The following is a 13502-nucleotide window of genomic DNA, read 5'->3' as shown; positions in this document are numbered from 1 at the left end:
TGTATACCTACCAGATATGATCATGGGGAAATGCCAAGCCAATCGAACGACATTTGATGCGCCTTCACCGCGAGTCATCGGGAACTCCATTTATTCCGTCAGTAGTCCAAGACATTTGTCTATAAATAACAAATGGTAAAAAACGCCACCCGCGCATGAAAAATGCAAATCATTCGTCTGGACTTAAAGCCAAAATAAAACAAAGATCGCCGCGGCTTCGACCACTTCTCACACCAAATTCAGAGGGCCACGGCGGCAGCAACAATTGCTAACACAGCAGCAACATCAAGTCACCACAGCGACAACAGAAGTGCAACAATAGTTGGGAAAACAATAACAATACCCGCTATGGCAGCGGCAACACCACCACTAACAGCAGCCATACATCCATTGCTGGTGGCAATAAAATGCGGCAATTATAGTTGGCTATTCTAATTCACTCATTTTTAGCTTGAATAAGGTGCGCCTTGCTGGGGATCGGAATGTACTTTGGTTCTTCGGCAACAGCAGCAGCAACAATATCAGCAACAAAAGCACAAGCAGCTATAGCAGTTCCAGCAGCAACAGTTTGCCACAACCATCAACAGGTGATTCGCCTGAATGTTGCACGAAATGGGCAAAACAAATTCGAGGAAAAATCGTCTTAAATGCTTCATCGGCTGCAGAATTGGAGTCTGTTCTTTTAAATGTTAATTTTTCGTTTTTCTTCTAGCTGCAACAATTCAATAAACTTTAAAATGTCAACAGCTGGGCGACAAAAAGCACAAATGGACATTGAGCCCACGAAATGTTTGACTAAGTTTAGCTTTCGCTTGGCCCGAAGCCCTCAAGTGTCCTCTTGATGAATTAAGCGGGAAATTTGCAAAACTTTATTACTTTGGACGTTTTGAAAAATGATCGAAAACTGAAGAAACCGAGGCTGCAACGGCGACAACGGCGGCAACGACGGCAACAGCTGCCACGGCAGTGACAGCGAAACAAAAGTTGCCCAATCGAAGTCAAGTTATTGTTGAACGAATCAAAAGGGAATTTTCGACACAACTTGCACTTGGCTATTATATAAAATTCGCCCCATCACATTGCTCTAATTACATTTTAAGTCGAAATCTTTTCGTAATCGCAGCTACCACCATGCACTTCGTTTCGAGAGCGCTCAAAGAAATTTCAATGTGGCCGGGAGTGAGTGGCGAGGACGGGGAACAATCGGTTGGCCCCGATTGTCGGCGGGTATTATGTTGTTAAGGCGGTTTTGACAGTCCGTTCGCCTCCACGAGAAGAAGTGCGTTCCGGCCTCACACACATGTCCGCAGCTCAAGTGTCACGGAAATCAAAAGCTAAGAGTAGCCAAGAGATGTTCAATTACTTTTCATAGCGTTCGAAGGGGCCATGAAGGCAGGTGTAAGCGGTGATGGCGGAGTACCCATTACTTGGCGTTACCTAGGGTAACCGGTAAAGGGCTAAACGTACGATGACTTGTAAAATTGGGCCGGCTGTACATAACTTTCTGATTTACTAACATTTATCTAGCTATAATTCTAATTTTTTAACAGAAAAAAAGATTAACAACATTTTTTTTTGCAAAATGATGTATGTTTCCGATGAAAAGGTTCGGAACGTGGAGCATAAATAAGGAGTGGTAATACCGAACTGTTGTGTTCAGATCTAATATTTTGGAATATCCATATTGAATTTATAATTTACCTGTACTCATTGCACTCATTTATGTGTGACTGGCAGTAGCAATGGTTTTTGGATTTTGAACTCATTGCACTGTTAAAAGCATTGAGGAGCAACGTAATTTTCTTGGCCTTACGACAAAAAATACTTTTTATTTGTGTTATGTCCATTAATTTTTCATTTTCAAACTAACTAAACCATCTTACGGTCCCAGGAGCCAAGATTTTCCCATTGCTGGTGGCGAGAAGGGCTCTCCAAAGTGTGGCTATTTTTGGCCGGTGGCTTCCCACAAAAATTTTAATATCTAATAGTAATGCCGAACGCACGCACACATCATCACCTCGCAAGTGGCCACTGACAATGTGAAGAAACTCTGAAATCAGACATCGAAAATAGATTGCTTTAATTGTTATTTAATCTCGCCTCCAACAGAGCGGATGATACATTCAAGGTTAATTGGTTATGGGATTTGAGGCCTGACGGAAGGAAGGAAGGAGGAAGTGGGCCCGGGCCGCAAGCCCTCGTCACGTCTTCGAGCCTTGTGCAATGGCCAATGGGTAAGTTTTGGGACTGCAGCTCCTTGGCATGGGCCTCACGTCATAGATTGCATTTTGGCAGAGGTGCTGCGGGAAATTGGGACGCCACATGATCACGTTTGTGCAGCTTGTGCAATTTTCCCCAGGCAGCCGCGTCACGTACTTCTCACCAACTTATTCTATGTTCTGCTGCTTTCCCAAAAGGCGAACAGCAACACAAAAGCCGATGTCTCGGAAGCACACAGAAAGGGCGACCGTATCTTCGCAGGCCAAAGCAAAACCTATCATCTGACATTCCCAGTGACATTTTCCTCCCGTCTCGATTTCAACTGCAGCGCCCGAGGGCCCAGACTTCATAAAAGCTAAATATCAAATTTGGCCGGGTATTTAATGGCCAGGTATTTAATGAAGTCATTCGGGGCGTTGCAGGCTCTCCAACTCGCTGTTATACATCCGCCCCAGCGAGCGGCATCATCATCGTCTTGCCATTCATCTATCATCTCGTTGCCCATCGTCGTAATGATCTTGCCTCGGCGATGATCTGCAACATTTTCACCACCTCGGCACTTGGCCGAAACGGAGAGTGAGCGCCGTCTCTCCGGGCCATTCTGAGAGCCGCAAGTTCGAGCGGCAGATGATCTAGAAGTTAGGCGCTAGACTTGCCTCAATTGTTCAAACCGCTTTTCGTTACTTTTGGGTGCAGTTGGCAACTCGAACGGCGCTGCCGCCGTCGCCGCAGCCAGCGTCGCCGCCAGCGTCTCGAGCGTTTATTATAAAAGGCAAGCGCATCTCCATTGTCTAACCTAAATCAAAACGTTCGTGTACTTCGTGCGGTTGTCTAGGAAAATCAAACAAGCCGGTCCAAAGATCTCCTAGAGCAAAAGCCCTCCCATCCGAGTGAATGTAAGAGTCGAAGTTTAGAAAAAACCGCTGTGCCAAGGACTGTCAATCAAACTCCCCGCAATAATACAAGTCCCAGCAGGCCCTTGGTCAAGTTTTTAACCTGCCTTATATAATAAACAAAGCCGAGCTATGGTTTAATCGCCAACTCTAATAAATTTAATTGAATTTCAACTTCAGCCTGCGCCGTTGTGGATACAATACTTTTTGCCACCGCCAGAACATAAAATCGAAACGCCTTGACAACATGATGTCCTTCAAGTCGTTCGTCTTGCTTGTAAGTATTTGCACATAAATAAGCCAAGGCCATATATTCTAAGGAAAAAATGTAAGCCCACACAAATCAGTTGGCCCAACAAATCGTTTGAGATTTGGCAGGCGAGTCCTGTGGCCTACGCAAAACTACGAGGAGAGGCCAAAAAGCTAAGCTCGTTATATGTCAAATTTGTTTATCGCTGGCACGGAGAACGGATCATGGTCACTCAGTGTCCTGTCTCGGCAAAAACACCATTTTTCTGGTGCGGCTTGCGGGGCACTTTAAATGAGGTTTGCCAGGGAAACTGAAGGGAACTACCCATCTGCTGGTTTCGAGAGCCTGGCAAACACTTTAGCCTTCCTTTTTTGCAACACTTGCCGTCAATGGCAACGAAAATGATTGCATAGCGTGGCACACGGCTGCCCCAGAGACTCTCATCATCATCATAACCCAAGTCAAATCCAAGTCCACACACGAAAGTCAAGTGGCGGAGGGGTAACCCCGCCACATCGAACGAACTACAAATAGTCAAAGACACTTGAGTGCCCCACTCCGCTCTGGTTAATATATGTACTCCTTTGTGCGGGTTCGAATACAATACTTGGCAACATCTGCGCGTGCCGAGAGCCACGTAAAATACGCCCCAAATCAGGCAATATTCCATGATTGTTCCCAACTGAACTCTTGGCAAGAGGAGGCTGGAAGGCGGGGCCCACATATTGGCAATATTTTTCCCTTTCCCAGGCCCCGATTAAGTGAGTCCCCATATGAGGGAAATTGCAAACCTTTTCTAGCATTTCGTTAAACGTTCCAAGCCAATCACAAGTTTAACCCGCAATCAACATCACACTTACAGAACCCGAAATACTTTCACTTGTCCGCCTGTGTTAAGGCATTTTAAACCGCGTTTGGGACGACGCCCTTAAGCAGGCAACAAAGCAAAAAACAAAAGCGAGTCCCCCCGGTCTGTTTGTTGTAACTGGGGCGCGTTAAATTGTTGGTGCGACACTTGGATGCATTGCAGGCCCAGACAGAGGAGAACAGCGTCTGGAATCCGTCCGAAGCCCCTCGACCCGTGCCCGTCACGTGGGCACCTTGGAGAACAGGGGAGCAAAATAACACTCGGATGTGTCTGTAGGGCAGTTGAGGATATAGGAAGTATCCTGAGGTAGGAAGCTACACTCCAGGAATATAAGAATGATAGGACCAGAAAAATGTAGGTTTTTGCGCCGAAAATCTAGACATGTGTCAAACTGCCTGCTTTCTCCCAGTGCACTCCCCAGCTCCCGGCGTCTGGTCTGCCAAGCAGATAACTGTTTGAGAGCCAGAGTAGAACTCCAGACAGACGCGTGTAATTTGCCGCTTGTAACTTTTTGACTTTTCACCAGCGATTCCGTTCCCCAAAGCCTTTTTGCCATTTTGTTTTGGCCTGGGCCAAGCGGCGGACGAGAATCCGAAAGGGAAATAAAATAAAAACCAGCAGCCCAACTTCCGCCCACCAAAGGCAGACACTCGATAGACAAATGGCCGCTGGCCAGTCAAGTGCACGGGCTTTTGAGAACATCATGGCGATCATGTTTTACATGTTAATTTCAGCAGTCCCCGCCGACCGGAAGACCCCACCTCACACTCGCCACACTCCAGCCCGCGCCGTCACCCAAGTGATTCCCAACTGCTGCTGCATATTAATGCCCCTGATCCCAGCTGCTCATTTTCGCACGCGAAAACTGCAAACTGGCAACGAAGAATCCGAAAAACGATTGGCGGCGATAGAGCCTCTGCCTGCCATTCAGGCACGCTTTTGAATTTCAAATGACAAACCTAAAATATTCACAGTTTGATATTTGAGAACGATGCTGATGTGCGGGCTAAGCCGAACGTCGGAGCTGCACTCTGCAAATGCTGAACTGTTGTAATTTGGCCACGGCGAATCGGGAATTGTGGATGCAGACGGGTTAATGCTGCCTCCGATTCTGATTAGAGCCGCCTGATTATGGCCAATATCTCGCATGCCTGGCCAAAACCCTTTCGTTGCCTCTTTGGGGTCGTTTTGCTCGACTGCTGACGAGTGGAGTGTAAGCAATTGCTCAATGAGTGGTGGACAGGCATGGGGTACATCGACAGGGTTGATACTCTTTCCCAGTGCCTTGGGGCGCCTAAAAAGAATTCGAAAATGTTGCTAATGTCCGGAAAGTTAATATCGGTGCAGATTTCGAATGATTTACAGCTAAGTCAGATAAGCCCTCATATAGAGGTTAATCCGACGAAAAATCAAATGATATTTCCTCGTCTTAGCTGGTACAATTCGTATGAGAAGCGTATCCTGCCTTCGTTCTTTAAGTTCAGCTCCCCCTTGCATTGCAAATTCAATTTTAATTGAAATAATTTGGCAGATTTGTCGGGTTTCGCTTGATGCCGATTGGCATTGCCTCAAAGCCGATCTGTGCTTAGGTAATTGAGCCCGGGGGTCGTCGTCGGAGGCTCAGAGCCATTCTTCTGCCTTGGATGTATGCAATTCTGCGGCTTTGCCGATATTAGCTGCATCTTTGTGCGGTTTTTATTGTCTTTGGCAATGGCTTGAGTGCCGGGGGAAAAATACAGCCGAAGAAGCCCAAATAGCAAAAAATTAATGACGCTTGAGCAAGCGGCAAGTGCAGCCGCCTGATAGCCAAATACATTCAAGAGGCGCTTTGCAGGGAAATGGTAACCAGCCAACCATCTGCGCCTTTGTGTGTGTGTGTGTGGTAATCTAATTAAATTGAAATTTCAGCTGATTACAAAAGCCCAGCCTCCGCCTCCAAATCCGCTAATTGCCCAACCAAAGCCAAATAGTCCAACGCGGCGTATGCGCAATGTGGTTAAGGGGCGCCTCTCCTCGACTCCCATCGGCGAGGAATTTTTAATTGCACTACTCCGGCTGCAAGTGTTGTTTGGCCCGCTTTTTTGTGGGTCTACAACAGCTGGCAATGGAAAATTAGTTCACTTGGGTTTTATTCGAAATCGTAACATTTAAATGGCCGAATTCCCAGTCAATCTTAAATATAACTTGCAAATTGATCCTACAAAAGCATTTTAATTGTTGTGGCTGCTTGAAACCAATTGTCGAAATAGAAACTTCCACTTCCTTTAAAGAGCCTAATACCTTAGAACGACTAAATCAATAAATTCCTGTTTATATATATATATTAATTGGTTACCATGTCTGTATAATAAGTGTAGCTCAAGGCCCAGTAGCTATAGCTGCAACAAAAGAAAACCGGACTTTGTAGTTACGATTGCCTTTAAAACGGAAAATAAATATAAAAATGTTTCAAAATATAAAATTAACCTAAAATGCTTATAAATATATCGCACAATAATGCCCATTTGGCCGTTAATCAGTTGATATACGACGATCTGCTCAAAGAGCTCCCACATAGTTTTTATACCATTTTAAGTAATTGTGCCTGTAGCTCAACAGCTTGCAAATTCATACTTGGCCATAAACAACTACTTGAAGTATTCGATCGTAACATATAATTTATACGCTTTTTTCTCGCCCGGCTTAGGCTGTTTGAAAGGTTAATATCTTTATGCTCTGGCTGGCGGCTCTGCCGTGTTGATGTGGGTGTGTTATTTAATTCGGGTTAAGTAGGGTTAATGTGTGTATGAGTGGGATCTTCTGGTTTACGACCTGCAAACAGGTGGGGAAACTGCCACCAAAGACATTAACTTATCAAAAGCGAATCCCCTAGGAGCGCATGTCGTGATGCAAACAGACTGACCTCTGATCTTTGGCATTGTCCTTGTGGCCGCCGGGCACGTGACTCTCTGGCAAACAGCTGGGAACACTGGTACAGTTGCACAAGGAGGGGATCTCATTGAAATCGGCTGGCAAGTTGCAACAAAAGACTCAAGCGGCGAACTGCAATAAAAGTCATTTCCCATTGCAAGCTCTCTTCTCCCGCCGCCTGCCATTCACTTGGCCCATTAACTTTTGTTTTGCCAAATTTGCATTTCAATGCCCCGAACTGGGGGAGAGCAGCAGAAAACGAGGCTGAAACCGCACAGCAACATGCAACATGCAACAGAGCGATGCAGATAGAGATGGCGATGGCGATGAAAAGGTCAACCAAATGTTTGTTGTTCTACTGAACGAGTCGCGACGCGGAGTCGTGTCGTGTGTTGCAAGTGCATGTTAATCTAACATCTATGTAGGGGACTTTTTTCGGTTGTTTCTCTGGTAATTGCTGGGAAGCAGCTGCAGTGAGATCGGGAAAAAAATGTGCAAAAATTCCATAAGTTAAGACAACATGGCATCCATAAGTAGGAAGCCCGGCCGAGCCTCATCGACTCAAGTGTGGGCGTCGCAGAATGCTGCTGGTGTCTATGGTGCCGCCGGTCCAAAATGACGCAACTGCTGTACGATCCAAAAGCTTCTGTTCCCGATGACGTCTTAATCACAGGCCCAGAAAGTTGGCACACAAATGCCACGGTCCGATTCGAAAAACTAAGATCCCAAACTCCTATAGGCGCTTAAACTCTTTCCCAGACAGGGGCCAATTAAATAAATTAAAATAAATGCAGCGGCAGCATCTTCATCCGTCCAGACTTTTATGAAGACATCTTGGCGTAAACATTTTTATTGCCCGCCATAAGCTTCTTAGCTTGGCCAATCTAAAGCGGCGATCCGATGCGATCGGCTTAAACATATTAAATGCTAACCGCCCATAAATCAACTCAGCGCCAGACAGCCGAGCTTGCCATTTAAGCCGCATTCAAAAGGCAATTGTCATAAATAAATACATCTGAGCGGATCGCTGTAATTCGGTAACCGACTCTCTAACTGGGTCGTGATCTAATGTGAGCGAGGAGTCCGACAAATGTGAAGATTTGCACAGTTATTATTTATTTATAGTTTGCAAAACTGCATACCCGCCAGCGGCGTGGTGACCTATAAGCTCGATAGGAAAATACATCTACATCTTCTCTAAGGTTTCGAATATATCTGATAATCTGTTGAACATGCCGCTTGCCTCAAGTTAATGTAAACAGTATTTGTTTTGTGTTCTGGGTGGCCCTCAACTTGAGTGACCGGAGGGCGGGCACAACATTCTGAACTGAACAACTGGAGAACATGCTCATACCCCATCAAAGTTAAACATATTCTTATTTTTCGACGGACTTCCGCACATACTTCTACAGCCAATGAGTAATTATGAAAGTGCTCGAGCCAAACTTGTTGATTTAATAAAACAAATTCAATTATTCGGCAAGTGCTCATTCGTGTAATTAACAACTCAGCTCGGCCACCGGCTGCAGCCGTGGAGCATAATGTCTGTTTAACAAAAAGCCGGACAAAGCACACAATTGTTAATTTATTGGATTGCGCACGATTAATGATGCTTCAATGCGAGCCGGCTCGTGCCTTTTGGAGTGGGGCAGCCTGCGTGCGATGAGCACTAAAGTGCGGGCACTTGGCTAAAACTTAATCATAGACTGCTGGTCCGGTAGCTCCGCTGGGGCAAGGTCAACGCCTGTTGTTCCACAGAGTCAAGGTGCTGCTGGCCACCAACCATAACAAATGGGAAGCCCACAAGCCATGGCAACCCAAGGAAAACCTTCGATCAAATTACTTTTCGCGACAATGAGAACATAACTGGAACCATACGAAAGATGCGGTTGCCATAGAAAACGTACATATATATTTAACCGCGACAAGAAACTAGGTTGCAGTGCTTTATAGGTAAAAGCAAGTATAAACGTGCCTATACATATTTAAGTCATATTCCAAGCTAAATCGAAGAAATTATTTTGTTATTTCCGACACTCCCACACCACAAAGGTAATTTCAGTGATTATGGACATTGCACATTCTTTTCATTTTGGATTAAGATTTAGCCGCTGCCTGTATATAGTTTAGCCCACTGTGGCTGCCTTAACATCCACCAGGTTCGTTGCCGTATTGTCCCAATCTTTCGGCCAAACCGTTGCCTCGACTACTCTTGTTTGAGCTTTGCCTGAATCTCTTGTTGCAACTTGGCAATCTGCAGTTTTCGGCAACTCCATCTCCTCTGCGGCTGTCGTCAAGCTGCCGCAATTTAGTTTGCGATTCTTTTGCCTTTTATTTAATTAACACGACAATTATTCGCCGTTACTTTATTGAAGTCAACTAAACTCCTCTTCCTTTTGTGTATCTCCCTGCCCAGCCAGAGCTAATTGCATTTGCTTTACTTGGAAAATTGCAGATGACATGCTTATTGGTCAGGTTTTTTTTTCTGTTTCCGTTTTGCGTTTTGTACTTGAAGAACTTGAAGGCTAGGAACACCCAGCGCGGTAATTGCAGAAACTTTAGTTGAGTTAATTAATTTAAGATTAAATGATTTGATGGTGGAGAAAAATGTATTAAACTCCGGTGGTAATTGATATGCAGCATTAAGTGGATAATGGTAGAAAAATGTGATGTGTGATGTGATGATTCGTTAAATATTAGATTTATGATAATATTCTTAGGTTAGCCAGAGATTCGCCAGGTAACACAAATTTGAACAAAAAGAGCAAGGGAAAGTTGTGTGTCTTTGGTAAAAGTAAACCCATTTTGTATATTATATGCAGTCATAAATGAACAAGTAATACCCGGTAACTGAACCTAAAAATGTTCAGTGATGTATGTATAGAGCAGATAGAAATAGATATTATGAACAGCGTTAATACACACAATGGTTAAAGATACCCATCAATATATACGAAATCCTGAATTTTGCTAGGAGAAAAAATAAGAAAACGGATTCACTTTTGCGTGAAAATAAATTCTCCGGCTTATAGATTTCAGTGAGTTTATCCATACATCGAGAAAAACGGAATCCCGCTTCCCTTGACCACATAGTCTCCCATGTGGCAGAGGTTTCACGTTCGGCCAACGAGTCGTATGTGCAATTAAGCAATATGCACACACAACTAATCAGCAAACAATGTAAAGCAGTTCCCACCTGGGATGCTAATGATAATAATGATCAATGCCCCAGCCAAGCCGCACTTAGTATATATTCTGTGAGTAATTTAGTGCCCGAGCAGCACTTCCGCAATCCGTTGCAGCATGTAAATTGAAAAGTTGGCAGAAAAAACCAGACATTAGATGACAGGCAGAAGCCCCGCGGCTTGGCTCGGCCAAGTGGTTATGGCAACTAGTTGACCGGCGGCTGTCAGCCGGCTGATGGATGGCTGCAATCTGCAATGTGGCTGCGTTGACGAGCTGCCGTCACCACCAGCCACCAACCACCATGTGCATGTGTCAATTAGCCGTGTTTAAAGAGCGGAATCGGCGGCGGATCGCCACTAACCTCCGCCATTTGTTGCCCTTTTGCGGGCGATGAGCAAACGCCTTTCGGGCACGTTCTAAATAAATTGCCGTCGCTTCGACTTCGGCTTTGCCTCCGACTCCGGCTGTGGATAGAGATGCACCTGCTCGAAGGCTGAATGTCAAACGCGATCTTATCGCCGCTTCTACATCCACTTGCAACCGTTCACTTTTCAGTTCGCCCTCTTAACTTAACCTTTAAGTCACTGATATAATGTCGCACAAAGTGCCCGCCTTTTTGCACCGTGAAAAATTAAAAACGCTTTTGTATATGGGGTCCTACCAACGATATCCTACCAACAAAAATCCAGGAACGATTTTTAAACTATTTCAAAGGGGGAACATGGGAGTTTAAGCCAAAAAAACACCCAAAAAAATCGTGATCAATATGCCCTTATTAGGGGTCAATGTGATACTATTGAGTGTCGAAAAATCTCTGATACGAAAGACACGAAATTTATCGTTTTCTAGGATAATATTGCTTTTGACAAAGCATTTTTTGTCACATACAAGCATTTTGCTCGCGGGAAGAAAATTTTATGCGCGGCTCAGAGGGCATCATTATGTAGGATCAAATGCAATGCAAAACACTTATGAAAGCTTTATTTTTGGGAAAAGTATTACTTTCGTGCGCACTTCCAACATAAGTATGGAAAGGAAACACTTTAGAGCTCTTAAAATTACAGCGTTTGGTATTACAGTTATGCTGAAAATGAAGATTCCCCCATTTTATATCATTATGTTTATTAACTAAGCCCTTTAAACTAAAACCATTAAATTTAATTCAAAAGAACCAAAAGAACGGTTTTAGATTAATTGAGGTGCAGCATTACCCATTTGTTAAACTGTTACTGTTTTCTTAATGTTTGTTACAGAGCTTATCCCTCGCTGCCATCAGTGCCTATGCCTACGCCCAAATCGCCCCTGGCTCCAACGCTTACCTCCCGCCCACCAAGAACGGCTACGATTACTCGGAACCCAAGACGCCATTCGTGAGTACCGCTCCAATCTGAAATATCTGGCTACGTCGCAATGGGGCTTTCTGGTCATCTGGCCTGGCCAACCGCCTCAAATTGAATCCCCGTCAACGGACTAATTACGGCCATCATTCTGGGAGCAGTTGCAGGCTCAGGCGGGCCAACTTCAGTTGCAGCCGAGATTTGTCGCCGCATTCATCACCAGGAGTGATGTGGCTCAACTCAATAAATGCTGCACGTCATGCTGCTGAATGTCGGCCGAAAGTGATGGCACCACTTCGAACCGGTGAAGGGCTTTGGCTTTGGTAGTTGAAAATGACTGGAAGTTAACCTTTTCAGATCTGCTAACTGAGCGGCATATCGTTGCGAAAATAACGGGCGAACTTCCATAACTCGAAGTTCAAATCAAGTTTCCTAAACCAAGGGTCAGAGTTACAAACTCTAACTTTTAATTCAGTTCGACCGTCCAAGACCGACTAATGACGCGCTAAACATTTTTCTTCTAGTCATGGGTGGAGTTTTGGGCTCCTGCAGCTTGACCCCATTTTTTATGATTCCTCAAAACATTTTTGTTGTTTTTTATTTGCTAAAGTATCCATAAATCCCCAGAAGCCCAGCCAACCTGGCAGACCAGCTGCGCCCGGACCTCGGCCTCCAGCTCCGCCCGGCACGCCCCGCAACATTCCTGGCCAGCCGGCCGATGTGAGTACATCATAATCATCATTTACCAAAATCGTCAGGCATTAAAAATATAAGCTCACTTGGTAATGTAACATTTTAATGGGTTTTGCAAATATCAGTTTTTATTTCAATGAATGATCGAATGATCAGTGAGCAGTGTTAGATCACGGATCATTTCGGAGTGGCAGAGATACAAATTATGTTACTATGATTAAAGAATGTTTTACGTATTGACTGTATATGTAAGTACATTCCAAACGTTTTGAACAGATTGGACCTGTAAATGTAAAGTTAAAGATAGGTTTGATATTACAAAGACAGGAACATGTTTAATATATGTTGAATAAGATGAGATTGTCCAGGAAAATTAAAAGCTATATAGCTTCCGTAGTAACAGTAATTTATCATTGAACTTAGGACCATGTGCACGTGCCCGGTATGCCGTACGACTTCGAGTACGCCGTCCAGGATCCGGAGACCGCCAACGACTATGCGCACAAGGCGTCCAGCGACGGAGACGTGGTGACCGGCGAGTACCGCGTACAGATGCCCGACGGACGGACCCAGATCGTCCGCTACACCGCCGACTGGAAGACCGGCTACCACGCGGACGTGACCTACGAGGGCGAGGCCACCTTCCCGCAGGGTCCCCAGCCGGGAGCCCGCGGTGGCGGCGGCGGCGGTGCCGGTGGGTACAAGTACTAGACGTGGGTGGTACTTAGACTGGGTCAGCAGGGGTGACAAATCTTGCGAAACGTGTAAGCCTTACGATATACCAATAAAAAGTATTGATAAACTAAAGCGGCCGCTGGCGTTTGACTTTTGAACTACGGGTCATTTCCGAAAGCATTACGATATTCAGGGTTGAAAAGCTCTGGGTTTCAGCAAAGCAACCGAACCCTTAAAAGCAAACTGTGGATGGTCAAGGTGTGATTTTTTATAAAAAAGGCTAAAAATGTTTGATTCAGCCATTGGGAAAACCTCTTAAAGCGAATTCCCTGCGAGCGCCGCCTGTTGACCGTTTAAGCAACTGCTGCCCGCGCAAAGCTTTCCCTACGAAAAGCTCACACTTATCCAACTGTCACCTTTCACCACCTGGAGCAGCAGATGTTCGGCCAGCTGGAAGGACGCGCCCGTCA

The 13502-nt window shown here is 45.1% G+C and overlaps 1 protein-coding gene across 1 annotated transcript; it reads left to right on the top strand.

Moving 5' to 3' along the window:
- The first annotated feature begins 3027 nt into the window (after positions 1 to 3027).
- LOC108029398 (pro-resilin) lies at positions 3028 to 13164 on the top strand. The gene is made up of 5 exons (XM_017101628.3): positions 3028 to 3116; positions 3294 to 3390; positions 11581 to 11697; positions 12292 to 12384; positions 12781 to 13164. Exons 2-5 carry the CDS (start codon positions 3361 to 3363, stop codon positions 13066 to 13068), a joined length of 528 nt encoding a protein of 175 aa, XP_016957117.1. The 5' UTR covers positions 3028 to 3116; positions 3294 to 3360; the 3' UTR covers positions 13069 to 13164.
- The last annotated feature ends 338 nt before the right edge of the window (positions 13165 to 13502 follow it).

This window comes from Drosophila biarmipes, chromosome 2R (genome assembly GCF_025231255.1).
Source record: "Drosophila biarmipes strain raj3 chromosome 2R, RU_DBia_V1.1, whole genome shotgun sequence".
In the NCBI taxonomy this organism is placed as follows: domain Eukaryota; kingdom Metazoa; phylum Arthropoda; class Insecta; order Diptera; family Drosophilidae; genus Drosophila; species Drosophila biarmipes.
The sequence above is the reverse complement of the archived record's forward strand: the minus strand, read 5'-3'. Positions and strand labels throughout refer to the sequence as shown.

Bases quoted from the DNA above. Each gene is read 5' to 3' on its own strand.
- LOC108029398 (XM_017101628.3), top strand. From the start codon at position 3,361: ATGATGTCCTTCAAGTCGTTCGTCTTGCTT. The intron at 3,391-11,580 runs GTAAGTATTTGC...TGTTTGTTACAG, and splicing joins TCAAGTCGTTCGTCTTGCTT to AGCTTATCCCTCGCTGCCAT. The intron at 12,385-12,780 runs GTGAGTACATCA...CATTGAACTTAG, and splicing joins TTCCTGGCCAGCCGGCCGAT to GACCATGTGCACGTGCCCGG.